We start from the raw sequence: 27,014 nt of genomic DNA on the forward strand, positions 1-27,014 counted from the left end.
ACTTTTTTCAAAATTCATTGGAAAATTTTCAAAAACCTGTCTGAACTTTCACATATTTTTTTAAATTAGTTTATTGAAGTTAAAAAAACTCGTAATTAAGGACATCGAACTTTTAATTTATTTGAATTACTTATTTTTGTTAAGATTTTTCGTTAAATTTTGTCAAAATTTATATTAAAAAAATATATATTGCAAAAATGTTTTAAAAATATTAACCCACTGGCATGCAGTTGGAATCGAACGGATTGCTTTTTGAAAATTTGATGTAAATTGAAGTTATGCCGCAAAGCTTCACTTTTGAACACTTTGAGAGACCCTAAAGTTGAAACAAAAGAAGAGATGCTTTGAAAATTGAGATCGAGGACCACTGTGAGCTTTTGTTCTAGAAAGACATGTTTTTAACATGCATGTTGTCTTTTTCTACTTTTTCTCTTAGCCTCAACCCAAAGAGAAAAAATAAAAAATAAATTAAAAAAAGGGTTCTTAGCCCTTTCATTTTCTCTACCATTCCATCATGTTCTATAAAAAATAAAAATAAATAAATAAAAAATTGAGTAAAGTCAAAGAAAGGGGACCAGTTTAGCATTCAAGTGACTCTTTTCTCTTTCAGCTTTTGTGTGTTAATGGTCAGGGCATTAAAGTCATTTACCTGTTGATAAGAAGGCATTTGTGAGTCTAATCAAGCCCATTAAATTGTATTTATTTAAAATTCATCTGCCCTCACTACTTCCCACCATGATGCAGTCATCCCCACTGTTGATGGAAACTTTTACTGGCGGGATTCTCAGAATCAGAGCTCAGAGTCTGAGTCTGAGAGATGGTAATGTTAGTCTTTATGACGACAGTTACCATCTTCCCACCATTTCAGGAATGATTATACCACCGATTCATGTAATCCCATTGAATTTTTATCACTTTTTATTTACTCTTCAAAGTTAAAAAATTTTTCAATTTAACGAATTAAGATTGATTCTCTCCATTTTATTTAGACCGAATAATATTCAGTTAGTTATATTAGATAGGTATTTTTGTCTCATCAAAAAGTAAAAAAATAAAAATACACTTTTAATATAACTAATCGAATATGAACTGGACAGGATCCTATTCCCAATTTAACATATTAAACTTTCAATTTTTTGCAATATTATCTATTTGTTAAGTTTTTTTTTTCCTTAAATCCTTAAGGAAGGGTGTCAAAATAAAAATAAAAATAAAAATTGCAAAGATTTAAGCATGAGTGAGGATTTAACGGAATTTGCAAAAATACCTACGCCTAAACCTTTGCATTATATATATAAATGAGTATTTTGAGAATTTTAATAGAATTTAACAGAAAATTTTAAAGGAATATGACATTATAAAAAATTAAAAGTTTGATACACTAAATTGAAGATATTTTGAACATTAATAAATAATTGTAAAAGTTATAAAAATTTAAAGTAGTTAAATAAAATTTTTCCTATTATAAATATGCACTTTTAATCTCTATGAAATTATTAAGGGAGTTTACACCATCAAATTATCTTTGTTTAGTCTTGAATTTAGAGCCTCAACTTTAAGGATTCACACACCATTAATGTTTTTGACTTTTTGTTGATTTTTGTGCCACCTGGGGTTATTATCTTACAAATTGTTCATGATAACTTTCAATTTTCAAAGGCATATCATGACATGTGCATCAGTTTCTACTTTCTATAAACAAGGTTTACAGGCAGGTAAAGAGTTGATATTCACAACTCAGTAATAAGTAAACACAAAGCATAAGGCAAAATCACATAATAAATATTAGATTGAAGGAAAATTTGTGTCACAATTAATACTATAATTATTTCGTAATACCTCTTGGAAAGTAATCATGATTCGTGAACAATTTGTAAGATGATAAATAACATGGATAGAAATCAATTTTTAAAGGAAGAACACTGAGAATAATCAAGGCCTTTTGCTGTAAATCATTTCAAAACTTCATTTCCTTTTTCAAAATACTATCTATTGAATTATGCTTATCCTTTAAGTCATTTTCACATTTATTGAACGCTGAGTTGTGTAGGCTGGCGTGTCTTGAAGGACCATTAATTGTAAGTTCGATATTGTGGAAATGGATTTTTTTCATTTCACTTGAAATGGAAGAGGGTCCATTTAGTGTATTTAAGGGGGCATGGTTATTCATTTAGTTTTTGAACAAATTATTTTAGACAATTATAACCCCCCCTAAATACACTATAAGGGCTCGTTTGGTTCACAGATTGAGTATTCCGTTAGGTAACAACATATATATTTTAATGGAAATTGAACCAAAATTACCAAAAACAGCACCCTTCTTTTATAAAAAAAAAAAAAAAAAAAAAATCTAGAATTACAGGGGTGGCCGGCCATCCCCTGCATGACCTGGGGGTGGTCGCACCACCTTGGGGTGGACCCCCGAGGTGCCCTGGGGGTGGTGTGACCACCCCTAGTGGGGCCACCCCTGTGAGATTCCGGGGTGGCTAGATCACATCGGGGGCAGCCGCGCCACCCCCAGAATCTGATTGGGGTTGGCCAAGGCCACCCCCGATGGCCTTGGGGTAGTGTGGGTGGCCGCGCCACCCCTAGAGGGCCTCTCCGGTCCACCGCGAGGCACTCCGGGGGTGGCGCTGCCAACCCCAAGGTCCAGCCATCCATATAAAATGATAGTTATTCCTCTCATTTTTTAGAGGAATAACTATTCATGTGTGAATGGAATTAGTCATTCTTATATGAATAACTAATCCTAAAAATAAAATGGTCAAATCTGTAAACTAAATTGACCCTAAATAGATGTCTCCATTTCACTTGAAATGGGGCCATCATTCTCCCGATATTTTGGCCTTAAAAGATCAGCTTGCCGTGAGATCTTTCAAGGAGAAGGCCGCTATCCGTTGGATTATACGTGTCATGTGATCTAATACCAGTCATAGTCATGTAATAATGGTGTCGAGGGAATAAACATATTAAACATGATGCACATGCAAAGAGTTCATAATCATGGCATGTGCAACTTCATGAATAATGAAAATTATGTTCATGGCATTTCTTTAAAAATCATAGCATGTCTATTTACCATGGCTTAAAAAAAGAACATGACATTGAATATGGAAGGAAAGAATAGGCATAATTTTAAACATGTAAATATAAACAAGTTAAAAGATTTCTCGACCTTACCTCAATGCATGTAATTTAGTAGAAAATGTATTTTCCATTTGTATTGAGAATGTGTTTACTTACCTAAGTGGCAACAAGTTGCGATCCTCCCCATCTCACCTAAATCCTACATTTAATCATATAAAATGTGTTTAGAAAAGTCCCTCAAAATTAGAATTTTCAGAATTCAAGAAGGGACATTTTGTTCATAATTTTATTTTCTACATAGCTCTCCTCAATTCTCTCCCATTTTAAAACCTTTTATATATATATTATGACAAATTTCATTTAATCCCCATGAACTTTTATCACTTTTATAATCACCTGCTCAAAGTTTAAAGCTCTCAATTTAATGTATCAAACTTTAAAAAAATTTGAAACCTCACCCCTCCGCTAGGATTTTTTTACCGATGAGTGAGAAATTTCCCAAATACCCTAATTTTAAATAAAAAATATAAAATAAAATAAAACAAAAAGAGGGAATGTCCCACCAGACCCACCCGGTGACCCGAGGGTCAATAGACTTAAGTTTTTGTTTTTATTTTTTAAAATAAGGTAATTTTGTAATTTTATAAAATTTACAGGAGTATAAAGATCATTTCAACCTTTTACCGTCTGATATAACTCTAAACCCTAACGGTAGATGAGAGATTGCACAATTTTTAAAATTTAATACACTAAATTAAGAGTTATTGAACTTTAAAAAAGTGATTACAAAAATAATAATTAAAGGGTTAAAAGAGTTAATGAAGTTTTTCATACGATCAACCAAACTAACACATGCACAAGTTTTACCTAACTAGAATATTAGCTATGAAATCACTATCGTTTCCACAAGACCTCATGGTCACATAAAATCTCACGCTTAAACTTGTGATTTTCTATAATCACCATCATTTCAACAGAAAATCTAACTCTACGCTTAATCCAACTATAAGAGATTACGCAATTCCTTATTTCACTAAAATTAATTCAGCAACATCATATCTTATAAATTTCCCTAGTAGGTACCGGAGCAACTAAATACTAATCATGATTAACTACGTAAATTACAGTGTAAAACATGCATAATAACAAGGATTAGGACTAGGTTAAGTCTCCATACCTCAAGATGGGAGGAAGCCTCTCCGAGCCCTTAGCAGCAAGGCCTCCAAGGCTTTTTTTTCTTAAAAAAAAAAAAAAAATTGAATAAGGAAAAAGTTACTGGGGAAGATCCTTCCCATTTCCTAATCTGAACAGAAGAAGAAGTAGGTGATCCTAAAAACAAAACTGGGGTGGACTCTCTAACAACATACCAAAAACAAACAAAAACAGTGCAAAAATAATTACAGAGCGTAGGAAATGAGTCAAACAAGTGACTCGGTCCTTTTAAGGGGCCGCACAAGGCGGTTACAGAAGTAAAATGGAAACAAATTGAGGCAAACCTATTTAAATCCCCACTTGGAACCAGCAACAACCATTGGAAGAAGGTTGAAGCTGACAATGCACTGTCGTAGTCTGATGTAGGGATTGTAGGAAGGAGAGAAACTAACACAATTTCGGTTACAAAAGTCTCCACAATAAGATCTAAACGCCAAAGATCGAGTTGGGAGGTCCTAAGGTGGTCCTCTCTCTATCTCTCTATATATAGGGTTGAGTCTTTGAGAAAATTGGTGAAATGGGGTTTGTAAACCCTAATTAGTATTTATCCTATGCCCTTAAATAGGACCTTCAACCCACATGTATGTGTGTTGAAAGATCTTATCCAAAATCATGCAAGCTGACACCGATCGATCGTAATGTGCCACATTGCACTGATAGATCGTTTTGAAACCAATCAATCTTTCATCGAAGAAACCCTAAGAATAATAATTTTGAAACGTGTTTTGAACACATTTCAAACACTTTCTCTCACTCTAGCTCGTTGGGCTTCCGTTTATGTGATTGGTTGGTGAGAAAATATTAATGAATGACTTTGTATTGTTTATGTAAAACACCCCATACACATAAGGTGGATGTGTATATGAGAATAGACCCAAAAATTTGTTCGCCCGTGGGTGATGAGTAGCGGTATTCACTCTCCGTGGACGGTAGGGCTGTACAATTGGACAGTTATTAACTGTAACTAACCGCTATCTATTTATGCGGATGCCAATAACAATTAGTAAAAATTATTAACCCCATATGCAAATATGAATTACGGATAACAATTTTAGGATAAACAATGCGGTTAATATATATATATATATACTTTTGTGACGTGAATGGTTGAAGCCGGCAGATATATATGGGAGTTTCTAGGATGTTTGATATGAAAAATATCTCAAACCTAGAAACTCCCTTATATATCTGCTGGCTTGAACCGTTCACGCCACAAAAGTAAGCATCACAATCCTCTACGCCTCACTTAGTATCACATTGTTACGAAACACACACCGACAGCCCCCTCCACACATTTCCATCAAGGTTCTAGCCCAAAAATGGTGAAATTAGAAGGGTTAAAATTTTAAAGTTGTTTAAAATAAGTCCTAATAGAGGTTCAAAAGACTAAAATATGTCTAAAATATTCATTACCTCATATGCACGAATGCATTTATTGTCAATAATCACATTCGCATCCACATTTACAACTTTATTGGACGGGCCAAGGGTGAATATTTTCTCACTATTTGGCAAATCTTATCTTACAAATTAACCATTAAATTTGTGATCTTATGTGGACCGTCAATAGTAGACTCAACAAATTTAATAATTAATCTATTAAATTTGTAGGAGAATATAGATCAAATATAAGAAATTTATTAACTCATAACATTTCTCGATCATTTATTTCTCTTATTTAGTTTTTAGAAAATAATTTATATCTAACTAAGATAAAAGAACACCAAAAAAATTCCTAGCATTCTCCAAATCACCATCTGCTAAAGGCGGTTATGGAGGCGGATTTTGTACACACCGCCCTAGTGTAAACAGTAGTAAATAAGCACCTGGGATCCCTCAACCGCCCAAATCTCGTGGTGGACAGCAGCACACTCCCGTTCGCGTCGTCTTGTCACCGATTGCCGAGTCAGGACCACACCAACAGTAACAAAATTAACAAACACAAACCACCCTTTTTAGCTTCAAATCTCAACCGTCCATCACTGCCCCTTAAATATCCTCTCGGATCCCTCACTCCAGTCTCTCCAGAGTCTCCACCCAAAAATAGCAAAACCAGAAGGAATAGGAAAAAGAATAGTGCTGGTAAAAGTGAGAGAGAGAGAGAGAGAGAGAGAGGAGAGAGACAATTAATGGAGGATAGTGTGAGAAACTGTAAGCGGAATGCCGTGGTGGAGGGCTCAAGCGCAGGCGCGGGGGTGTCCAAGAGGAGGAGAGTTGTTGGTTTGGCTTCGTCGAATGTCGACCTAGAGAACCAGAGTTTGTGCATGGATTCCGGCGGAATGAACGCCGGTGACTTGTGCTCGAGCTTTTGTACGGACCAGTTCCCGGCGTCTTGTTGCTCCAGCAATGAGTCGAGCGAGGTCGTGAGGGACAACTTGAGGCTCTTAGATCTGGAGGTGAATTTCGAATTCGAATTTCTCAATTTAGAGTAGTTCAATTCGGTTTGAATTTGTTTCTGTTACTCCGTGTGTGTTTGCTGAGAAAACGGGGGAAAATGAAAGAAAACTAAGCTTTGAGCTCTCTTTTTCTTTTTCTTTTTTTGCTTTTTCTACCAAGAAAAATGACGAGCTTCACACAAGCAATTGAAATTGGTCAATTTAGGCTTAGTTGAGTAGAATTTCTTGTTTACATTCCTTTTCCTTTATTTTCTCAGCAACCAAACGGGGTTTCACTGGTTTCCTTCGCAATTTTCGGTTCCACCGACTTTAATTGCTCGTAATAAATAGTAACACTTTAAATTTCAAATTTATTCACGCTTCTTGAACGTACCATTGCAGGCCAAGAGTTTCGAAACCGTAGACTCAACGTATATCAACAGAAAATTCAGGTTTATTTCAATTCCTCTCTCTCTCTCTCTCAAATTGTTCGAATTCAAAACGAAACATTTCGTGACGGAATTCGTTTCTTTCATGTTCTTCTTCTACTCAGCACAGTGACGACGACGTCGAGCGAGCTCTGCGAAGACTCAGACGAAATGGACTCGCTGGCGACGAAGCCTCCGGCGGCGCAGACTCCACCTAAGGCGGAGATCGAGGAGTTCTTCGCGAAGGCTGAGAAGTACGAGCAAAAGCGGTTCGCCGAGAAGTGAGTACTGTTTCTGTGCGCGCGTGTATGTAAGAGTGCGCAGGATAAGCGGTTACGCTCTACTTGCGCATTTTAGCGGATGGGGAATCGAACCCTAACTGACTAACAAACTTTACCCTTTTCCTTCAGGTACAACTATGACATTGTGAAGGATGTGCCCTTGGAGGGTCGGTACCAGTGGTTTCGTTTGAAGCCATGAATGAATTAGGGGGCGAGAGAGAGACGCTAAAATGACGGTGGGTAGCATAGAAAGTTGCATGCGACTTTTGACTGTTTTTGGTTTTAGGAAATTGGGAGGTAGAACCGTAGAACGAAGGTGGTTTTCTTTGTTTATTGTACAGCTTTTTCTTCATCTACTACTATGTAAGAACGAAGCTTTGTAGATTGTACTCTTAAAAGAAGCTTCTGTCTCTGCAAACTAACAGCCCTTTTGGAATGAAACAAATTTCAAGTACTTCAAAAAAAAAAAAAAAAAAAAAAAAACATTTCCAGCCCTGTTCCCCCATCTCTCTGTACAGACAGTGATTTGAATTTGTATTTTTATTATTTTTCTTGTGTTTTTTCAATGGGGGTGCATTGCATTGATGAAATGACGTACTTTTGGTTTGGAAAAGTGCTTTTTGTTTGGGCTTGTTTTGGCTGTGTTAAGGTTCCTTTCATCAGCTTGCTCTTTTTGCAGCTACTTTCTTATCCTTCTTTTTTCTCCCCACTATGATCCGAGCCTTTTTTTGTTTGGAGTTTCAATAATAGAATATGATTCTTATAATTGTTGGGACCATGCTGATGAAGTTCCAATATTCCTATCTAAATAAAACAACCACACAGCCCTCACAGCTAGCGTTCCTTCAGTTTGCAGATAATGCCGACTGATTGCTCTCTCTATTATTGGAGTTTTTAGCATACAACAACAAAAAGAGGGGCTTTGGCAAACTTTTGAAAAACATATATTTTTAAAATTATTATAACAACATGATTTCATAAATGATCCAACATCATCCGATCAATCTTAGTGCATTAGTTCAATCGATCGTGATAAGATCAACCAACGATTCAAGTGCATTAATCCAATCGATTGACGTGATACGTTTGAATGATCGACCCAACTTGACATATATAATTGTAGGTTTGATTGAACATCCAATCAATCTTTATGCATTAGTTTGATAGATTTGTGACTTTATGGTACTTGTGAATTAGTTCTTTCCATCGTAAAAAGGATCAATCGAACTTAGCACGTTTGAATGTTCGATGGAATTTCCTAACCAAGCTAGTTCTTATGAAAAATTCTAATACTTCCCACACAAAGTAACATGATGTTTGTATTAGATTTTTGGCCCACTTGTGGATTAATTTAGTTGGTCAGAGAAACAGAAAAAGTTAATTTAGTGAAATTTGTCTACTTTTTGACAAATAATAGTTGATTAAAATCATATTGTGAATCTGATCCATTCTAATTATTTGCGTTGTGATGTTGACATGGTGGGCCGCCATTGTTCTCTTAGGGCACGCAGCTGCAGAGTGCAGATTCCCATTTTCATAGCTCAAACCTCACTTTACAGAAATGATCGATATGTATATGAGTGGTAGCCGTTTGTGCAAGTGGACAAAGTAGCTTTCTTTCATTTCTTTTAAGAACGGGAAAAAGGATTGCTAAGAAAAAAATAGGAAAAAGGGTTGATGTAACACCTTGGGAAGGAAGTGGGACACCAAAAAAAATATGTTTGTCCTGACACTAAAAGTAGGAATTATTTGTTTGAATTGTAACAAAGAACTTATTTATCTAGGATAATTTAAAATTTACTGATTAATTTGCTAACAAGTTCAGATAGATAATTAGTGTGAATCTTTATTGAAGTACAACAATTACGTGTTTAAATTGTTTAGATTGATAAAAAAAAAATCTATTTATCTATGATAATTTAAAATTTATTGATGTTTAATTTACTAGCAATTCAGACATATAATTACAGTAAATCTTAACCGAAGCTAGAAATGAATGAGGAAGCATGGGATAGCAAAGGGGTGACAGAGGGTATTGTCAGAAGCGAAAGCAACAGATACATTGCACATTTACATTGGCATCATGATTGTATACATGGGTGTCTAAAATGCAAAGCAAAGCAATCCTGTAGGGCATAGCATGTGGGCTTTGAGCCTTGTAGTTGCCACCTTTTTAAAGTAGGAAAAGGGGAATAAAAAAAAAAAGAAAAAAAAAAAGGGAGGCTGCCGGCTGCACTGCACGTGCAGTGGTGGTGCGGTGGTCTGCTGGTCTCCTGTGGTTGGCTAGCTAGCTTTGGATCTGACGCCGGCTATTATTTATTTCAGAGGGAGGTGAAAGAGAGGTGGGGTATAGAATGTTTGGTTATTTAATGAAGGAGATAGCTTTCGATTTTGGTGTCTGTCTCTCTTTGCCAAACTTAGCATACATATTATATATATATATATATATATATATATATATGAGACAAATATAAAAAAGTCCTTCAAACTATCAGTCGTTTTTTATTTAGCCTCCTAATATTTCAAAAGTGATAAAATAGCCCCTAAAACTATTAAACTATTGCATTTTGGCCACTTCGCTAGTCAAAACTGTCAGTTTAGACAGAAACTGTAGAACGATGTCATTTTGTTGGGAGTTACTTTATCACTTTCTGAACATTAGGAGGCTAAAATAAAAACGGCTGGTAGTTTGGGGGGCTTTTTTATATTTTTTTCCAATTTTTTTTTTTTATAAAAGGGCATTGTAGTAACTTACCCATAAGAAAACGACGTTGTTTTGCAGTTTCCGTCCAAACTGACGGTTTTGACTAACGGAGTGGCCAAAATGCAATAGTTTGGTAGTTTGGGAACTACTTTATCACTTTTAGAACATTAAGGGGCTAAATCGAAAACTGCTGATAATTTGGGGAGCTTTTTTATATTTTTTCATATATATATATATATATATATTGTACTTTAAAGAATATTTACAGTGTGTTAAAATATATATATATATATATATATATATATAGTGTACATATATTTATTTGTTTGTTCAAGAGATTGGATGTAAATATTTGTTGGTAAAATTTAAGCATATGATATGATATATAGAACTAGATCTCTCTCTTCCCTTCGTTTCTTGTCGTTTTATTATGGATTTGAGACAAATTCGAATGATTGACACGCATGTTGCCATGTTATTCACCAGTTAACATTTATGGCGCCCAAACCGGCCACTCAACCGCGCCCCACACCATTGGATCTCTGATTCTCAATGTTTCCGAGTAGAAAGAGCATCCGATCAAGCTATTCATATTTAATATTTCTCTTCTCTAAATTTTTAATAAAATTTACAGAAAATATCATTTATAAAACTTTTTATTTAAAATTAAATTTAACATTTACTTTAATTCCTCTCCAAACATAAAGACACCAAAAGCAAAAGTTATTTATTTTTTAATATTCTTTTGGTTGTTAGGATGGCATTTTGGTAAATCTCTCACATGGAATCGAAGCGAGTGAGTTTCATGGCAATTACATTTATTAATAAAAATTAATATTTAGTTAAAGTAGAAAAATATTTAGAGAGTTTGATATTTAGTATAATTTTTCATTAAGAAACAACGATTGGGAGTTTTCTCTCTAGAAACTCTAGGAGAGAAGGAAAAGTATTCCATGCCTCTTTGAGACAGTGGAAGTAACCGTTTGGATTATCAATACGACGATGGAGGACTTGGCCAAGATGTGGATGAATCTGTCTTTGACGGAGGAAGAAAGCATTGATTTGGATACGCCGAATGAAGAAATACAAGAAGGAGTAGAGCGGGGACAGTTTTGTGTGCTTGGAAAACTGGTCACGAATCATATGGTGAGCAAGGAGACGATCAGGAAAACATTGATGCGGTGGTGGAAAACATTGGGTTCATTTTCATTCCAAGTGTTGGGAGAAAATCTGTTCCTGGTGGAATTTACAAATGCAGGGGACAAGAAGAGGATTTTGGATGGAAGACCATGGGTTTTCGAAGGGAGCCTCTTTCTCATTGAGGATTTTGACGGTCTGAGTTCGCCATTGGAATATACTTTTGAGAAAGCAGCATTTTGGGTGAGAATGGTGAATCTTCCATTGGCATGTATGAATCAGACGACTGGAAGAAGGATAGGCTCTACTGTGGGTGAAGTAGAGATGGTTGATACGGAAGCGGATGGTATCGGCTGGGGTGAATTCCTTCGGGTTAAAATTGTGGTTGATTTGGCAAAGCCCTTGGCACGAGGTAGAATGCTAAAGGTGAAGGGCAAGTCGAAATGGATTGCATTCCAATATGAACGCCTCCCAAAGCTTTGTTTCCATTGCGGGATTATCAATCATGAAAAAACTGGTTGTCCATTCAAAAGCAATCTGCGTCATCAGGAGACTCCAACGGAGTACGGCCCATGGATGAGGGCGTCATCGCCAATACGCAGGCAGGATAGGGGAGGTGGAAGACAATCAGCACGGACTGGGCCAACCATGCATGAGCAGCAGGCCAAGGAAACGTTCTGGCATAATACCCATGGCGGAGACGGGCTGGGCAAGGGAGAGGGAGGCGGCGCGGCTGAGATGTCCTATGGTGGATCGGCTGAGGTGCCACCAAACCCTAAACGTCCAAAAGTGCAGAAGGAAAGAAACAATCTTTCTGGCATGAATTGCGGAAGTCAACTAGGGATATCTATGGAAAGGGAGGATTCTCGGAGGGGGAATGAAAACGGTCGAGAGGATCATTATCAAAGGAGGGATATGCGGTTCCTGGAGAAGGAAAGAATGAACCAAGGGGGAGATGGGGCAGTTATGACAAATTATACTCATAAAAGGAAAGCTGTCATGCATCACCAGAGGAATGAGGTGGCAGGAAGGAGGCCAGCTAGTGATGGATCGGACTGCTCCAACATAAGCCCAATAGTCCATTCCAATTTGTCTCCAAAGTATATGGGCCCAAATCTCTCTGACGTGGCAAAGACAATGCAAGCAACCAGTGGGAGCTCGTCCGAAAAAATAAGCACTGAAGAAGGTTTGTATGGGCGGCATGGGGGGATTTTCACACGTCACTCAGGTGCTGAAAATGGTTCTGCTGAGAGGACTTTGTCTTCTTATAAGTCTGGGCAAAACAAAAAAAGGGAATTTAGTGGTGTGGTGAAAAACATAGCTTTGGAGATGGAAAGTAAGACCATGGGTACACCGACAGAATTTCAAAATGGTTCGGGGATGGCGGAGGCTGTGGAACAGCCCCGCCGACCGCAATGAATATCATAAGCTGGAACTGTCGAGGGCTTGGGAACCTTCGAACAGTTCACGACCTTTGCCGGATGGTGAAGGAAAAGCGCCCAAGTATGGTTTTCCTTATGGAAACCAAACTACGGAAAGTCAAAATGGAGGTGATCAGATATAAATTAGGATTTTCTAATTTATTTGTGGTGGACTGTGTCGGAAAAAGCGGGGGATTGGCCCTTTTATGGGGAGATGACGTTGTTGTGGACATACAAAATTATAGTCAAAGGCATATTAATGGTATTATTCAATCTCCGAATTCAGACGTTCAATGGAAATTGACGGGGTTTTACGGACACCCGGAAGTTACCAAACGTCATGAGGCATGGGAACTCTTAAAAGTATTGAGTCGGCTTCCTCCTACACCATGGATTTGCATAGGTGACTTCAATGAGGTTATTTCCAATGCAGAGAAGTGGGGTGGAAGTAGTCGTTCATCGAACCAAATGAGGCTTTTTCAAGTGGCATTGGAAGATTGTGAACTCTCAGATTTGGGCTTCCGCGGTCCCAAATATACGTGGAGTAATTGTAGAGATGGGTCTGAATTGATTAAAGAGCGTCTTGATAGAGGAGTGGCTAATGTGGCATGGAGAGAGTTGTTCCCTGATGTGGAGGTAAGGGTGGAGGTGTCAACAAATTCGGATCATGCAGTGTTAATTCTTTCCCTAATACGGCAGCAGCGTGGGAATTATAAATATCGCCGATTCAGATATGAAGCATCGTGGGCCCTTGACAGGAGGTATAAAACGAAAATCAACCAGGTCTGGTCGGCTTCTACGTCATTAGGGGGTAGTTGGGATGCCATTAATCTTAAACTATCAAGATGCAAAAAAGAATCTTTACAATGGCAGCAAGAGATTGGGGGTTCTACACAAGACACTATAGGCCACTTACGGGACAAACTGAATTTACTGCAAGGAAGGGAAGATGAGGTGGCAGTGAATGATATTAAATTGGTTAAGCAGAATTTACAACTTTTGCTTGACCAAGAAGACTTAAAGTAGAAGCAGCGAGCGAAGGCCGAATGGTTGAAAAATGGAGATAGGAATACTAAATACTACCATGCTTGTGCTAATTATCGGAGGAAATTAAATCAAATTTCTACGATTAAAGATGAGCAGGGAGTATTATGGAATTCTTTTGATGATGTGGGGAGGGCCTTTGTGAATTATTTTTCAGATTTATTCACTGCTAGTCCTGCAGGGAACATGGAACCATGCTTAGCGCACCTTGAGGAAAGGGTGTCAAGTCATATGAATGATGAGTTGCTGCAACCTTTTACCAGGGAAGAAGTGGGCTATGCTCTTCACCAAATGGCACCACTTAAAGCACCGGGCCCAGATGGTTTTCCGGCTGGTTTTTTCCAACACCATTGGGAAACTATGGGTAATGAGGTATGTCAAGTTGTTGTTGATACACTTAATAGTGGAGTTATGCCTCCTCATTTAAATATGACACATATTACCTTAATCCCTAAAGTGAAGAATCCGACATGTGTCACTGAATTTCGACCTATTAGTTTGTGTAATGTGCTATACAAATTAATCTCGAAGGTCTTAGCAAATAGATTGAAAAAAATATTGCCTCTGATCATTTCACCCACACAAAGTGCTTTTATCCTAGGAAGGCTTATTACTGACAATATTTTGGCCGCCTATGAAACTCTTCATACCATGCACACTAGAATGGGGGGAAAAAAGAGTTTTATGGCGGTCAAATTGGATATGAGTAAGGCCTATGACCGGGTAGAGTGGAGGTTCTTGGAGGGTGTAATGAAGCAGATGGGTTTTGCTCCACGATGGATACAGTTAATTATGATGTGTATCAAAACGGTTCACTATGTTGTAGTGGTGAATGGGGTTCCATGTGGACATATTCAGCCGACGAGGGGAATACGGCAGGGAGATCCTATCTCTCCATACCTTTTCCTCATGTGTGCAGAAGCACTGAGCTCGATGTTGACAAGGGCCAATCAGGATGGAGCATTAACGGGTGTCCCTACCTCAAAACAGGGACCCCGAATAAGCCATTTGTTTTTTGCAGATGACAGTCTTCTATTTTGCAGGGCTAATATTCAGCAATGGACTCAATTAACCCGCATTCTAGGGACTTATGAAGAAGCGTCTGGGCAACGGCTGAATTGCAATAAGACAGCTATTTTCTTTAGCAAAAATACCTCTGTGGCAGACAAAGAACGAATAAGTGAGGCGGCGGGGATCCCTACCACGCAATGCTATGATACGTATTGGGGTTTGCCTGCTCTAGTGGGTAAATCACGCATTGCGGCTTTTAGGAGTATTGTGGACCACATCTGGAAGAGATTACAGGATTGGAAGTTAAAGTTTCTTTCTCAAGCTGGGAAGGAAATTCTTATCAAGGCAGTAATTCAAGCAATTCCTACTTATTGCATGAGTGTATTTCTCCTTCCGAGAGCTTTATGTTTGGAAATTAATAAACTTATGCAAAATTTCTGGTGGAGCCATTTCAACAAGGATTCCAAATTACATTGGATGAGTTGGAGTCGCATGGGCATCGCTAAGAAGATGGGAGGAATGGGATTCAGAGATCTTCGATGTTTTAACAAAGCATTATTGGCGAAGCAAAGCTGGAGGTTGTGGAAGACACCTAATAGTCTTATAGCTAAGATTATGGAAGGCAAATATTATGCGGGGAAATCAATTTTGGATGCTTCTCTTGGCACACGACCGTCTTTTGCATGGAGGAGTATATATGGTTCATGTGGGCTGCTGAAAGAAGGGATGATTTGGAGAGTGGGAAATGGTAAACAGATTCACATTTGGAAAGAGAAATGGATCCCAAAAGCATCAACATACATGGTGCAATCTCCACTAGTTGTGCTGGACTCTCATGCCAAGGTTAGTGATCTAATACATGAGGATACGAAGTGGTGGGACACTACACTGGTGAATAGAATTTTTACAAGAGAGGAAGCACAATTGATTCTATCTCTGCCTATTAGTTCTATAAACAGTGAAGATATTCGGGTCTGGCGAGGAACAAAAACTAGTATGTTTTCGGTTCGAAGTGCCTACTACATCCAGAAGGAACTCGAAGCACAGGAGGCTGCTGAATGCTCAAATCCAGTGGGTACATCTGTGGTGTGGCATAGGTTGTGGGGTTTGAAAATTCCTAGTGCCGAAAAAAATTTCCTGTGGAGAGCGTGTCATGAGATTTTACCTACCAGGAGCAATCTGTTTAAACGGAAAATTATAGCTGACCCACTGTGCCCCTTATGCGCAAGAGACCCCGAAACGGTGTTACATGTTCTTTGGCAATGTCCATCTGCTATGGATGCTTGGAGTGTGGGATGCAAAAAGTTACAGAAGAGGCGCACTACTTCAGGTGACACTTTTTTCCAGATTGTGACTGCAGTTTTTGAGCTTTGCGACCAAGAGGAAATCAAGATTTTTGTAGGGATTGCAAGGAGATTGTGGTTGCGTCGAAATGAGGTGGTACATGGAGGTAGCCTGACCCATCCCAATCTGTTAGTCAATCGGACAATAGCTGCTGCAGAGGAATTTGCACGAGCTGTTGAGGTAGTAGACTCTTCACATTTTCGGCTCAATGATGTGGCGCCGGAAGCAAAATGGAGATTGCCACCCACGGGGTGGGTCAAAGCAAATTGGGATGCATCCCTTGCGAAGGAGAAAGGCTGGATGGGATTAGGGGTACTGGTGCGAGATGAGATGGGAAAGGTTGTTGCTGCATGGAGTAAAACCATGGTGGGACATCTTGAATCAACACTGGTAGAAGCGAGGGCAGCACTGCTAGCAGTCCAATTATGTAAGGGCTTGGGAGTGGAGAAGGTTCACTTCGAGGGGGATGCACACGAAGTGGTTAAAGCCGTTCAGTCACAGGAGCAAAATTGGAGCTGTTTGGGTGTAATTAGTGCTGATATTCAGCATGAGCTGAAGGCGTTCCAGCACTGGCAGCTGTCTTTTATTAGACGGGAGGGTAATAGTGCAGCACATTTTATCTCGATTAGCCATCAGAAGTGATATGGATAAATGTTGGTTTAATGAATCACCAGAATGTATTTCTGATGTAATAATGAGGGAGCAATTTGCTTCACCGTTTTGATATGAATCAATGAGATTAGAATTTCAAAAAAAAAAAGTAGTTTTAAAAAGTGGATAGTTAAGTAAAAAAAAAAAAAAAAACATTTTCAAAGTTAAATTTAGAGAAATTTTAAAGAGCTTGATGGGAATCCTCTAAGGGGAGAAAGCTTCATTTTGGGCATTAATGGTAGATTTTTCCAAGATATTAGTGTTGTACTTTTACAGGTACTCTTTAGGAATAAGATCATTTTCAGTTCAAGTGAACTGGATAATATTCAGTTTGTTATACTTGAAGGATTTTTTTGTCTTTTCACTTTTTTCAGATAACAAAAATACCCCTACAATATAATTAACTGAAAATGAACAGAAGAGAATCTTAATTCTACTATTCTAATTAACCATTTTTTCTTTTTGTTTTTGTAAGGAAACATGAGACCAAGATGTCAACCTATAAAGAAATCCTACAAACATAACATGAGCACCACTATCCCACAATACTAATTTTGTATTGCCAATTATAATTTGATTTTTTTTTCATTGTTAAGGGTAAATTAACAAAGTCATATCAACACATAGTGAGATAATGTTATGGTATTATATAACATTACTCCATATATATATATATATATAATTCTTGAAATGATAGTTCTATTGATATAGATGGAAAGTATATTATAATAGATCCACAAAATTTTATATAAACATGAAATTCCAAATTTAAACTCTAACATACAAATGATTTCACAAACATCGATGGGTAAGAACAATGAGTAATTTTATTAGTTCAAAGAACAATTATCACTCATTCAAATCTAATATATTTTAGATAGAGTAATGTTATATACTATACCACTATAATACTTTTACATCATTGTTTTACTATGCTAATATAACGGTATCAATCCAACCTTAGATCAACTATTGTTAAAATAATAATAATAAATAAATAAATAAATAGTAGATTGACGGTATCATCTCAAGATAGTGAAAATAGTGGCATTCCAGGTAGAAATATTCTTTTAGATATGATGGGGTGCATCTCACTATAATCCATACATATTCTATCAAGTAGGGGGGTGAAAATGAACCGCTTATGGTTAGCGGTTTTTGGTTTTAAAAAAATCATTAATCGCTAACCGTTAACCACTAACCGCATATATATATATATATATATATAGTGGCATTCCTATACATACACACATACATGAAACTACGTCATTTTTTAGTTTAAATATATATAAAACTCTAGAAATGATGTTGTATGTAGTATGGTATTATATTACCATAAAAACGACATCGTTTTGGTTTTCTTTTTTTAATTTTTTGACTTTTTTAAATAAATTTTCAAATTTTTTCTTTAAAATGCGATTAGTGGTTATTAGGATTATTAATCGCTATCCACCGGTCTAGAAATGATGTTGTATGTAGTATGATATTATATTACCATAAAAACGACATCGTTTTGGTTCTTTTTTTAATTTTTTGACTTTTTTAAATAAATTTTCAATTTTTTTCTTTAAAATGCGATCAGTGGTTATTAGGATTATTAATCGCTATCCACCGGTCAACCACATAGGCGGTTAGTGGATTTTATTAACCGCGTAGGTGGTTACGGTTAATGGTTTTAGGCAATAACCACTAACTATAACCACATTTTCACCCTCACTATCAAGGGTTTTTTTTTTTAAAAAAAAAAAAATCACCCAACTTAATTCCTTTCATTTTTCTTTTTCTAAGAATATAAAACATGTACAAACAAAATGGAACAAGATACTCTCTATTTTACTTAGATTTCAAAACATCTAACCGTATAACCGTATATATTTGCCTATGTTGTCACATCGTTTAAAATTTTAAATGACGTGACACCATTTACACTGTTCTAATTTAGACCATAAAATTATTTTTCTTCATTTCACATTAAATGGATTTGAAGATCATCTAATCAGTTAACGATTGATCCAAGAGGTTTAAACTTCAAAATCATTCAAATCACAATATCCTTCCAATAGAAGGAAGAAAAAAGAAAAACAAAGAGAAATATTAGAAGCCATTTAACTATAACTTGCGTTAGAGGAAGGGCATCCTTCCGAACAGGGCCGAAGACAGAGCACCTAAAACTCTCATCTTGCTAAATAAGCAAATATTTGTCCGCTTGGATCAGAGCCCTGCTATGGGCCTGAAGACTTATTTCTTTCGTGAGCCCAAACAAGGAATGGTTGGGAGTGGGCCAGAACGACAAAAAAAAAAAAAGGAAAATGAATTAAGATGTGTTTGGTATTGCGATTTCGTATTTAAAAAGTGTGATTTTAAACCAACTTGTAAAAAATAGATCATTTGGGATTGTGTTTTTAAAATATAGCGATTAGAAAACGTAGAAAATTTGTGCTTTTTGAAAATGCACAATATTAAAGTCTAAACTGCGATTTTACCAAATACTTAATTGCGTTTTTAAAAATAGCGTTTTTAAATAACACATTTTAAAATTGCTATTTTTAAATCGCAAGCCCAAATAAACCCTTTGTCAATTTCAAAAAAAAAAAAAAAAAAAGTTCCCTTGGTAAATTATTACTCCAAAAAATATTATATATTATATTTTTATTTCATAATATTATGATAGCATATATTAGGGTAGCAATCTCATCAATTTCAAGTAAATGGTTGGTTGGAGTTGTCATGTCAAGATTATAGGATAATTGTAGGGAAACAAATGTAATTTCCAACCGTAATGTTATTCTTCGCACTAGATTTTATACCAACTAATATGTCGAGTTTTAAATGGTTAATATATATATATTAAGTGAATGACAAAAAAAAAATGAGATATGCTAAAATCTAATAAAACTTCAACATTTTGTCAATCAAAATCCTAGGTGGTAAAGTGCCATTTGCCATCAACTTGAACCATGTGCACTTTATCACCTAAGATTTTGATGGGCAAAATGTGGAAGTTTTATTAGATTCTAGCATTTATCTTTAAAAAAAAATTGCTTAAAACCTGCCACATTAATGGATAAAAGCCGATATAAACTTCAAGCGAAAAATAGCATTAGTCATTTAGTCTTATACCATAAGTAAACATTGCTTCAATAATTACCAACGTAACAACAAATCTAACGTTAGATTTGCTTAAACTTGGTCCGTGAGTATCCTACTCAGCTAACCTTGGCTTGTGAGTAATAGGAACTCACACCAACCATTCCATTATGGCTTCAAGTATAGCTTGCATAGCTATTATCTAGATTCAACATTTATATATATATTTTTTTGGGGCCATGTTGTACATCCAATTTTCCATTATTTAAGGTTTAATTTGTCTAGTTAATCTAATCAACTATCTTTTTTCTTTTTCTTTTTTTTCTTTTTTTTTTTTTTTTTTTTTTTTTTCAAATCATCAATGCAATTAATTACATGAGATATACGTGATCCCATACACTCACTCATTCACATTTTTCTTCGAAAAGTGTTGCTTTTAGTAAAAATCCTTTATAAACTGATGTGAAAATTTATAATTAGTGAAATAATTAAGGAAATTTTTTTGAGAATGGCTAACTTATCATTCATTCGGCCTTAATCATTTTATCAATTATGCATTATCATGCCAATTTGTAAGAGAACCATAAACATTTCCTTTTTTCTTTTTTTTTTTCAATTACACATGTTCATAGTTTCAAATTATGGAATAAGTTTCAAATTCATGACTCCAGCCGGAAGCCACGCGCCGGCGCTCCACTGCCTTCTCCATTGTTGATGTTGTTGTTTTTTGGGTTTGGTGTTGTTATTTTGTTTTTTTATTTGGTTGTTGTGGGTTTGGCTTACCTTGTGTGGTTCCTCACTTCGTCTTACTTGGATCAGGTTTTTTAAGTGCACATCATTCACCGGCATCCGTCTGAGTGTCGTTTCAGTGGCTTGCTAATGGGTTCGCCTGTTGGTTTTGCTTTGTATACCGCTTTATGCGGCCCTTCAGAGATGACCGGGTCATTTTTTGACCCATTTCCTACGCATTGGTTGTTTCTCTTGCACTGTAATTCTCAATTTGGGTTTGTTGTTGGGGAACCCACCCTTTCTTTATTCGAACTCATGTAACCTTTTCCTCTCCCCAGTTTCCCTTATTTGAATAGAAAAAAAAATTTATAGAATAAGATTCTCTCAATTTTATTTGAAATGAAGAGTATCCATTTAGTATAAAATGAAGTACAATATTATAATTATCATATTTCAATTTTAAAGTTAAGACAATATTGCCCTTCATTTTACACTAAATGGATGAGAGGATCCTATTCCTCAAATTATTCTTATAAAAAATGCTTTTGATACTACAGTCATTTACTAGCTAGCGTGACAATTTATATAACATTGTGACATTAAGTACAATCAAATTTAATTATTTAGTGACTAACATAATAAGTAGTATGTAAACTTACAAATTGACATGACAAATTGTCAAGTGAATCACAATCAAATCTAATTATTTAGTGGGTGACATGTCAAGTGTCACGTCAATTTGTATAGTACTTATAATCAAAATTGTAATAATCTTGGAAACACTCTATTCTTATATGATTAATTTTATTGTAATTGTTGGCAATAAATCTCATCACGGGTCTCACTCAATCACATTTACATGAAAGATAATATAGCTGTTTGAGGAAAATAAATCAAAATCATCTTCTCAATTCCATTCAAATACAAATATTATATTGATGATAACTACATAATCTCCTAAAATAGGGGATACAAATCTCAAAAGATTAGGGACTCTAAACCCTATAAAAGGGAGACAACGCCAAGGTAAAGGGGACTAGATTCCTCTAAAAAATAATCCTAGCTTATTGTTTTATTTTCACTCTAGCCTAACTTAAGCATTTGAGTTTTTCCCATCTCCGAATCGACACATCCTTTGCTGCTTGCATCCTTTACTACTTGCAGGTAGCCTATTACTAGTCAAGTGGTATCAAAAACTGTATCAACAATTAAATATTTAAAAATATATATACTTATAGAATTAAAAGCCTATTAAGTCTTTTTTTTGTTGCATTCTACGTCAAATCCTGGACCTATTAGATATGTGTGTATTTTTATCCTTTTTCGTAGTATCCTTTTTGTCCGTTCTAAAGCTGAACAAAGGGGTCGATATCCTGGCAGAGAGAGTGTTGTAATACGACAAGCTGAAAGTGGGCCCCACTTGGTGAAGAATTAAGGGCTTATCCTAAGCTGCTTGAGATCCGTATGATCTGACGTGGAGCCCCCACCCCTTTTGATCCTCCTACCACCACGACCATCCGAGCAGGCCATTAGCATCTCGGATTTCCCAGTGCCCATACGACACGAGTGGCTCAAACTAACCCACCACAAATCCAAAACCCTAATTCCCAAATTTGTTTTTTGAATTTCCAGATAAAAAAAACCCTACTTGATTTCTGTGCTCGTTGCTGAAGAAAGAGCTATGTGGGGTGGTGGTGGTGGAGGTGGGGGAGATATCTATTGGGGAAGAAAGGAGGAAGCTGAGTCCAAAGGAATCGCGGTGATCTTCGCTTGGTCTTCGATTCAGGAGCGGATCTTGAAGAGCTACGTCGACTTGTACGCGTCACTCGGATGGAATTGCCTCGTGTCTCATGCCGATTTTCTCAGCGCGTAAGTTCTTCATTTCGTTCGCTCCGTTTGGTTGCTGGGAAAATGAGGGAAACATTATGATTGAGGCTCAGGAAGCTAGGGCCACTTCCATACCTGCGACTAGTAGCACTAATTAACTCACTGCAGTTCTTATCAGGTCCAATTTGGACATACTTTTGGGTGTGGGGGGGGGGGGGGGGGGGGGTGTGTTGTGATATTACAGTAGTCTCGAGTTCTAGTGGATTGGTATTCTTTCTTGATTTTTGCTTTGGGTGCGTGATTGCTGCATTTTGAACGAGAATGTCTTTTCTTTTCCTAATGATAATGTTTGTGCAGATTTTATCCTCAGAGGGCCTTCTCATTGGCATTTGTTGTTCTCAACGAGCTTGTTGAGGTCAGTTTAATTTGTAGTTTGCAGATTTCAGATGTATTTTGAAAAGATTTCGGTTGAATTTTTGTAAATACTGTAGAGCTTTAATCTGATACAGAATTCAGGATTGGGGTTGATTGCCATATTGGTAAAAAGCAAATTGAGTTGAATCAAAACCCATATCAACTTCAAATATGATGTGGATCCAAGACCATACAACTTCTGTAATTTATTGAGATAACTAGGAAACTTCATAGCTTTAAATCTGGTATACATTTGACGCATGCATAATCCTTGTTGCTTTTGGGTGTGCAGGAGCTAAGGATTAGGCCATGTCCTGTGGTCTTTGTAGCTTTTTCTGGTGGTCCAAAGGCTTGCATGTACAAGCTTTTTCAGGTAAATTTTGTGAAATCATAGACATCCAATTTTATATTTGGTGTAGAGAAGTGTAAGTCAATATAAGCCCCACTGGTTTTTAAATTGTTGATTACTTTTGTTCAATATGGCCATGGAAATAAATTTACCATTCATTGTGCAGATTATCGACGGAACATGTGGTGGTGACCTGTATGCGGTATGTTTGTTTCTTTGGTTGTGGTTAAAACTTTCAGAGTTGGATAACTCTCAAATGACCCAATGGAAAACATTTAGGCATTTCGTTTATTGAGCAGTCTCTAGCCATGCTAGCTATAAGTTGTGTTTTTCATTGACAATGTCTACTTAATTAAATAACTGCACTCCTTAATATCTCTCTCTCTCTCTCTCTCTCTCTCTCTCTCTCTCACTTGTTTTCTACTTTTGTGTTGTTGAAGGGCGAATATCAGTTGGTCAGAAATTGTGTTTCTGGGCACATCTATGATTCTAGTCCAGTAGATTTTACCAGTGATTTGGGTACTCGATTCACACTACACCCCTCCATTCTCAAAATGCCTGGATCATCGAAACTTGTTTCTTGGGTGGCGAAAGGTGTTGCTTCTGGTCTGGATGCATTATATCTCACTAGGTTTGAATCCCAACGTGTTGAGTATTGGCAGGCTTTGTACTCCTCTGTTGTAAGTTATTATCTCGCATTTAGCCATTGAAGTTGTCCTTAATTCATTTTCATCTGTTAATCAAACATTTCTTCCTCTTTTCTGTAGAACTTGGGTGCTCCTTTTCTCATTATATGCTCAGAAAAGGATGACCTTGCACCGTACGATATTATCTGCAATTTCGCTCAACGTTTACAAGATCTTGGGGGGGATGTTAAGCTTGTGAAATTGAATGGCACCCCTCACATAGGTTTGTCTCTAACCCATTTTTTGCTTGTTATTACCTCCAAATACTTGGTTTTTTTTTTTTTTTTTTTTTTCTTCTAATTAAATCAAATACTTAGTTTTGAATATTGTCATCATTAAGCTAACTACTACTCATACAAATATTTTGGCTCTCAGGAAGTAGCTTCTGAAAAGAAAAAAAAAAACCCAGTTTTTTAGTATCTCCTTTTTTTAGACCTGCTTGGGTTGGTTTCCGGCTATTTCTACAGCCAAACTGAGAAATGTTGGCAGTTGCAATTTGCCCCCCAAATTGATCGGTCGGTGCACAACTGTCAATCCACACCAACACTGAGATGTTGCATTCCTAGGTAGTGCCCCTAAAATTAAGAATGTGTGTGTGTGTGTATATATATATGGGGCACTGTCGGTTGGGTCCGGTTTCCAACATCCACCATCAACGCCTGAACTGATGGTGTATTTTTTTTTCCCTTTTTCATAACCCCCGCCAACCTGCTGATTGCCGGAAACTGACAGTTTTTCGGTCAGTTTTTGCCATTCCTTATAGTGCTTTGGGTGCATTTTGTTGCTAAGTAGTACAAATGTCCTCGATCTATGTTGTGTTATACATTGTTTTTATGTTATGTCAGCACACACGGCCTCCTGCTCATCAAATGGGATTAGGTACGACTTGGTCTTAAGGCTTGTGAATCTTTGTCTTAATAGATCTTATCAAAATATCTTGAATACAAGTACCATGACTTTACAAGCACACTTCTTTCCCCCCTTTCACCACGTGGCTGACATAATAATGATTGAATCTTTGAGGGGAAAAAAAAAAAAATGTTGGGTGCAACTTAAGCAATCTACATGGCAAAAGTTAGGATGAATTTGATCTAGACCTTTTGGACATGCCTTCTTACTTTGGACAACAGAGTATTTTTAGTGGTCCAAAGCTTCAAAAGCTCATCTAATCAACTACTACTCCCTCTGTCCAATAATAAAGGGTGTGTTTTCCCCAAGATGAAAAGTTTCGAAAGTGAAGTATTGAATCATTTAACTTTCCATATGATTTGAACCGACCTCTTTCACATTTCCTGGTGAACTTAAGGACATTTTAGGAATCATATTTGTTTCATTAAAATGTATGCCATCTGTAAAATTGCATCCATTGTGGGATTGAGGGAATAGCATTTACAATCTTTTATGCGGATTCCTTGGTGCTTGAGAAACTGCCCCTTAGCATGTAATACAGGATGGCCTAGAGACCAGTTATTTCCTTAAAGTTGCTTACAAATCCCCACTCTCCCGTTCTCTCCCTTTTTGTTCTTCCAAGCTGAAAAAAAGAAAACTTAATACCAATACCATTAAGCCTGCTGGTTATTTCTGTGTTTGTCTTTATGATCGAAAATTGGGACTTGCTGTTGTGGATTTGTGAACAAAGACTAGCATTTTCAGCATTTCAATTTTTCTGTTATTTCCATATTTGTGGCTCATCATAACTGAACTCGCATGATTTTTCATATTGTTTCAGGTCATTACAAGCATTATCCAATCCAATATAGGGCTGCTGTGACCAATTTGCTTGACAAGACAGCTTCAGTTTTTTACCAAAAAATTCGACTACTTGGAGAAAGAACTAGCATGGAGGGCATGCATGATGAGATATCTGAGCTAATCTGTGACCTCCAGAATGCAGCAGTTAACTCGAACCAGAGCCTAAGAAGAGTCGCACAGGGGCCAAGCGACCACTTCTTCTTGCCAAGTTCAGCAGAGTATCAGAGTGGTAGAGATTCTACGACTCTACAAGATGAACAGAAAGAAAGATCAATTTATTTGCCTAACTCTTCAAGCATCAATGCAAATAGCGTACTCGGCCAAATCCTCTTCGATGTTTGTGTTCCCAAGAACGTTGAAGGTTGGGATATTAAATTTGGTGGCTCTCTCAATGGGCAGCCATTTGCTTCTGCTCGTAGGAATTCACCTTTTCATGGTATTAAATGTATTCGTCGGTCAAAACTATAACATCTCCAAGTGGCTTAGACTTTTAGAAAACTCTGCTATACGTTTGCATGAATTATTCAGCAGCTTCTAAGAGGTTACAAGTGAATCAAACTCCAGCAAGTTGCTTAAATTAGTAAGTGGACTTGAGTTCTCTTCGACATCCTGTGGAACAGCTGAAATAGTTTCCATGACTTAAAGCTAACGTTAATCCTCTGGCATGAAGATCATACATCTACAGAGAAGTTTATGTTCTTTACGATCTCCTATCCACCCGTTCAACGTTCAATACGCCATGTATGTGTGCAGATAAAGATCATATATGTATACAATGAGGTGTACGAGCGTTCAGCTGATACTGGGCGATGGCTACTATCAACCAGAAGTGGGGGCTTATGAGAACTAAATCGTTGCGGATGGGGTAAGGAGTTGGTTGAATAAGATGGTGTATAGTTTTCTTTCTTCTTTTGTGATAAGATAGTGTATAGTAATCTCTATAAAGGTCGGTTTTGACCGTGGCTGTAGTTCGAGTATCAACAACAGATGAGCGAGCTGCTAATGATCATGCATGAGGCTGGAGAATTGTACCTTGTAAATAAGAGGAAGAGTTGATAGTGATATGGTTTCATCTTTTGTTTGCTCCTTTTTTTAATTATGTAAGGAGAAGGACAATCTTGTAAATTTGATATCTAATATCATATGTATTTTTGATGAGTATGGATGGACTGAGATGCCCACAATTTTTTTTGGATAAAGTTTAAACTACTACCAAATTGACAATGTCACCTCCAAACTTTTAATTGTGACAATGTCCCTTCAAAATTATCAAAATATTGTCAATGTTCTCCCCCCCAAACTAGCAATAAGACAAAAATATTCCTATAGATTTCTTAATAAGACAAAAATACTCCTATAATTTAAAAAAAAAAATTGATTTTTTTTAAAAACGAAAAATTTTAATTTAAAAATAATATTTACAAAAAAAAAAAAATTTGAAACAAAAATTTTTATTTTTATTTTTTTAAAACGGA

The 27,014-nt window shown here is 36.6% G+C and overlaps 2 protein-coding genes across 3 annotated transcripts; both read left to right on the forward strand.

Moving 5' to 3' along the window:
* The first annotated feature begins 6,288 nt into the window (after positions 1-6,288).
* On the forward strand, positions 6,289-8,149 carry ICK5 (Cyclin-dependent kinase inhibitor family protein). The gene is made up of 4 exons (XM_059577448.2): positions 6,289-6,695; positions 7,077-7,126; positions 7,228-7,383; positions 7,513-8,149. Exons 1-4 carry the CDS (start codon positions 6,429-6,431, stop codon positions 7,580-7,582), a joined length of 543 nt encoding a protein of 180 aa, XP_059433431.1. The 5' UTR covers positions 6,289-6,428; the 3' UTR covers positions 7,583-8,149.
* A 13,827-nt stretch (positions 8,150-21,976) lies between these two features.
* LOC132167159 (peptide methionine sulfoxide reductase (Protein of unknown function DUF829, transmembrane 53)) lies at positions 21,977-26,700 on the forward strand. 2 transcript variants are annotated; one of them, XM_059578060.2, is made up of 7 exons: positions 21,977-22,380; positions 22,696-22,753; positions 23,045-23,125; positions 23,268-23,303; positions 23,554-23,781; positions 23,869-24,010; positions 25,517-26,700. In XM_059578060.2, the coding sequence occupies exons 1-7, from the start codon at positions 22,193-22,195 to the stop codon at positions 26,005-26,007; spliced, it is 1,224 nt and encodes a 407-aa protein (XP_059434043.1). In that variant the 5' UTR covers positions 21,977-22,192; the 3' UTR covers positions 26,008-26,700. The 2 variants fall into 2 exon arrangements, with proteins under 2 accessions (XP_059434043.1, XP_059434042.1); XM_059578059.2 differs by having other exon boundaries at positions 21,978-22,380; positions 23,542-23,781.
* Positions 26,701-27,014: the final 314 nt, after the last annotated feature.

The sequence above is a fragment of the Corylus avellana genome, chromosome 2 (genome assembly GCF_965113065.1).
Source record: "Corylus avellana chromosome 2, dhCorAvel1.hap1.2, whole genome shotgun sequence".
NCBI lineage: Eukaryota > Viridiplantae > Streptophyta > Magnoliopsida > Fagales > Betulaceae > Corylus > Corylus avellana.

Excerpts from the sequence above, each read along its gene's own strand:
- LOC132167159 (XM_059578059.2), top strand. The coding sequence starts at position 22,193 with ATGTGGGGTGGTGGTGGTGGAGGTGGGGGAGATATCTATTGGGGAAGA. Across the intron at positions 23,126-23,267 it reads GCATGTACAAGCTTTTTCAG|ATTATCGACGGAACATGTGG; the intron begins GTAAATTTTGTG and ends TTCATTGTGCAG. Across the intron at positions 24,011-25,516 it reads GAATGGCACCCCTCACATAG|GTCATTACAAGCATTATCCA; the intron begins GTTTGTCTCTAA and ends ATATTGTTTCAG.
- ICK5 (XM_059577448.2), top strand. The coding sequence starts at position 6,429 with ATGGAGGATAGTGTGAGAAACTGTAAGCGGAATGCCGTGGTGGAGGGC. Across the intron at positions 7,127-7,227 it reads TATATCAACAGAAAATTCAG|CACAGTGACGACGACGTCGA; the intron begins GTTTATTTCAAT and ends TCTTCTACTCAG. Across the intron at positions 7,384-7,512 it reads CAAAAGCGGTTCGCCGAGAA|GTACAACTATGACATTGTGA; the intron begins GTGAGTACTGTT and ends CTTTTCCTTCAG.